Source organism: Ziziphus jujuba, chromosome 9, assembly GCF_031755915.1.
Source record: "Ziziphus jujuba cultivar Dongzao chromosome 9, ASM3175591v1".
Classification (NCBI taxonomy): Eukaryota; Viridiplantae; Streptophyta; class Magnoliopsida; order Rosales; family Rhamnaceae; genus Ziziphus; species Ziziphus jujuba.
Window position 1 is genome coordinate 20,962,892 of NC_083387.1, and position 4,109 is coordinate 20,967,000.

At 30.6% G+C, this 4,109-nt stretch overlaps 1 protein-coding gene across 1 annotated transcript; it reads left to right on the plus strand.

Annotated features, from left to right (window-relative positions):
• The first annotated feature begins 1,535 nt into the window (after positions 1-1,535).
• LOC132799483 (probable inactive chitinase-like protein LaCIC) lies at positions 1,536-3,606 on the plus strand. The gene is made up of 3 exons (XM_060811455.1): positions 1,536-2,008; positions 2,816-2,969; positions 3,059-3,606. The coding sequence occupies exons 1-3, from the start codon at positions 1,555-1,557 to the stop codon at positions 3,426-3,428; spliced, it is 978 nt and encodes a 325-aa protein (XP_060667438.1). The 5' UTR covers positions 1,536-1,554; the 3' UTR covers positions 3,429-3,606.
• Positions 3,607-4,109: the final 503 nt, after the last annotated feature.

Here is a 4,109-nt window from a genome sequence, read left to right on the forward strand (position 1 = left end):
AAAAATATAAAAATAATTCTATGCATATTGAGATGTTAGACTCACTTAATTAAATCTATTTTATTTTCATTTGTTATTTAATATTGTTTATTTATCAATTATTATTATTACTTTGTATTGTCAATTGATTAAGGCCTTTTTATACAAACCAATCCAAATATTGAATCATGGTCCGCATTTTAGCATCATCCCGCTGTCCCGTTGCAATTACTAGTTGGAAATGACACATGAATCATCATCACACTTGCTTGAAAACTTAATTAGTGTTCCATTTGATTAATATATAAAATTGTTGTGATGATCTTTCTTATTACCATAAACAGCCGCCCCCTTGCTCTTTTTTTCACTGGTACTGATTCGGAACTGTTAAAGTTTTAAAGAAAACTAATTCTCATTAATCATTTTTTAGAAATTTAATTTTTTAGAAAATAATTACTAAAAATTTATTTAGTTAATGTTTGATTATTAATGAAAAATTTAGACATTAAAATAACTAAATTAATTTATGCTCTGAAATTGAAGATAAATATGTTTAAATAAAAAAATATAAAGTAAGATTTCAAGGAATCTGATTAATACATATATATATATATATATATATTTTTTTTGTGAAAATAACTTTCCTCTATTTCCAAACTTCCATGGCTCCATATATTCCCATTTTTTAAAATTATCCAAATACTAAAAATGTTTATATTTTAGAAATTTTCAAATTACCACTAACTTTAATACAATCCAAACAGAACTTTTAAATGGAAAACATGTCACATTTAAAGACAATTTTACAAACTTCCTTTATATATATTTTGAAATTTTTACAAATTTATTATTGTATTTCTCCATTTTTTTAGATACTTATTGATTGAAAATTTACCATTGTATTTTTATTTTATTTAAGAAACTTCCCTTTGATTTTTATTTTTACAGTTTTTAATTTGTTGGCATAAAATACAAAATTAAAATAAATTTTTATTGCAGAGACAAAAAAATTATCCAAGTAAGAATTTGCATATATAATTCACTTAATACAAAGTAGTTAGAAGCTTCAAATTTTATTTTTAAATACCAAATTAAATACTATCAATTGAAACTCTATTTGTTTTATTTTAAAATATTTGGTTTAGATTATTAGATCTTTCTACACATTAACTTTTTGGTTAAATTCATTAACTTTTTGGCTTAATTTTTGTATCCTATGCTAGTAAGAAGAAAAAACAGAGAAACTTGCAAAGAAAATGAAATTCAAATAGAACTGGCTGAAAAATAAAAATAACAATAAAAATACAATGTCAATGACAAATATGTAAAATTTTCCAAAATAAAAAAAATTACAAATTTACAAAAGTTTTAAACCTCGCATTGGAAGTTTATGAAATTATCCCTTACGTAATTGTACAAGTTCAAAGGTTACAAAATTAATAATAATAATAGCAATAATATTAATGAATGACTTAATTAATTAACTATACTTTTACTTCCATCGCCATCTATAAATACGCATCTTTACCTCTAAGCCATCTCAAACATCTCAACAATTAGTTGTTACAAACAAACATGACCAAAATGAAGTTCTGGGGCTTGACAATAATTTCCCTGTTGTTTTCCATCCACGGAAGCCTAGCAGAGCAATGTGGAAGTCACGTTGGAGGTGCTACGTGCCCTGGAGGGCTTTGCTGCAGCAAGTATGGGTGGTGTGGCACTACACCTGAATATTGCACCAATGGTTGCCAAAGCCAATGCTATGCTGGCGGTGGCAGTGGCAGTGGCGGTGGCGGTGGCGGTGGCGGTGGCCGTGGCCGCGGCGGTTTCGGTAATATCCCGATCTCAAGGTCCACTTTTGATGAGATTCTTAAGCATCGGAATGACTGCCCCAGCAGGGGCTTTTATACCTACGATGCTTTCATTGCTGCTGCCAGAGCCTTCCCTGGCTTTGGTACCACCGGTGATGAAGCCACCAGGAAAAGAGAGATCGCTGCTTTCTTAGGCCAAACTTCCCATGAAACTAGTGGTACTGTTCATATTCTTAAAGATTTATATATTCTCCCTGGTAGTCGTTTTTTGGCATAGTTTTTGTTTTTGCTGTTCCACAAGTATCAGTATTTCTTGAAAAAATTACTTTTTATTGGTTTTGATTTTAAGTTCCTTTTGAAATCTAAAACATTTTCCCATGTTATTCAATCAAATATTTCAAAAAGTAGTTTTTAAATATAAATAATCAAAATTATATCAAATAAAACTTTACTATATATGCTTTTAAGCATAAATAATCAAAAGTTATGCCAAATAAGATTTTACTATATAAAATTATTCACTTTCTCTATTAGAATTTTAAATTCTATAAATTACATATTAATAAGCAGCTTGAACATACTTTTTGTGGCATGAGATACTCATGAATAACTAGTCGAATTTTTTTTTTGATATTTGCATTTAGTTTAATTTAATTTATTAATTTATTGATATTTCAAAAGTAAAAAGTATCTTATATGAGAAAATAAATCCATAAAAATAACCAGTTAAATTTTTATGTCGATATGTGGTTGATATGTAGTTCGCTAGTTTTGATCAACTTGAGATTTTTTTTCAGTTTTAATTACCAATTCATTATTTATTTCATTTGTTTTAAAATAAAATTTTGTTTATCATCATTGATAACATATATAATTAGAATTTACACGTTACATGACCATTATAGGATGCACTTACTCATCGGGGAAAAAAAAATTAAGCGCTACCAACAAATAAACAAATCCCATCCCAAGTGATGACAAATTTGGATGATTTACGGACTTTTGGTGACTATAAATATATGCAGGAGGATGGGATTCTGCACCTGATGGCAGATACGCTTGGGGATACTGCTATGTTAGCGAGGCAAATGATGGAAGTGATTACTGTTCTACTGAGTCCAACTATCCATGTGCTTTCGGACGCAAATATTTTGGCCGTGGTCCTATTCAAGTTTCATGGTAATTAATTAAGCTACCAAAAAATGTTCTCCCCTACTTTTCTTTTGCCGTTTTAATAATTTTTTTTTGAACTATTTCAATATATATAGGAATTACAACTATGGTGAGTGTGGAAGAGCCATTGGAGTAGATTTATTGAACAACCCAGACCTTGTTGCTACCGACGCTGTCATTTCATTCAAGACGGCAATCTGGTTCTGGATGACTCCACAATGGCCAAAACCCTCCTCCCACGATGTTATAACAGAGAGATGGACTCCCTCGGGAGCTGACTCTGATGCGGGTCGAGTTCTGGGTTATGGTTTGATCACAAACATCATCAATGGTGGGTTTGAATGTGGAAAAGGTAGGAACGATGAGATGGAGGATCGCATTGGATTCTATAAGAGATACTGCGATCAACTTGGTGTTGGATATGGAGATAACCTCGACTGTTACAACCAGAGGCCTTTTGGGTGATCAAATCTTAATTTAGGGAGGAGTACCATAATAATACTTCAAGAGTACTGTAATAATCAAAACCATCTAAAAGGAAGAACCTAAACCACTTAAATAAATATGGTTTCGTCGAAAGTATTTTACTATGCCGGTGCTACTTTTGCTTTTCCTTTTAATTTATAAGTTTGGTTTTGGTTGCTTTCGTTGTGACTATCATATTTTGACGATAGAGGCAGAGATATGCATTGATTCTTAGGCGCCTAAGCGCCTTTGGAATGTTGGACAAGAGGGAATAGACAAACGGATTATTTCTTCTACCATCGTCCCAAAAAGTAAATCTGAATTTGGCATAATCTAAATCACAACAATATGATTAGGGTTTGTGTAATAGCACTTTTTTTTTTTTTTAAATCGTTTTATAATTTGTAACAAAACAATGATTTTAATGTTTTGTTAAAAATAATATGGAAATGCATTCTAATATTAAAATAAGAAAATGCTTCAGATGGCCTTCAGTTAGCAATGCTGGAGTCAAGACCAAAACAAATACCACAACAATGATCATACAATAAACTATGTCTAATTTAACATCCATGAGCGAAACTAGACAAACAACGTGGACACCCAATTTATAAGCGGAAGCTCTAGCCTTAATAATTGTCTTCTATGTAGAGAGTGGCTTCTTATTTTATTTTATTTTTA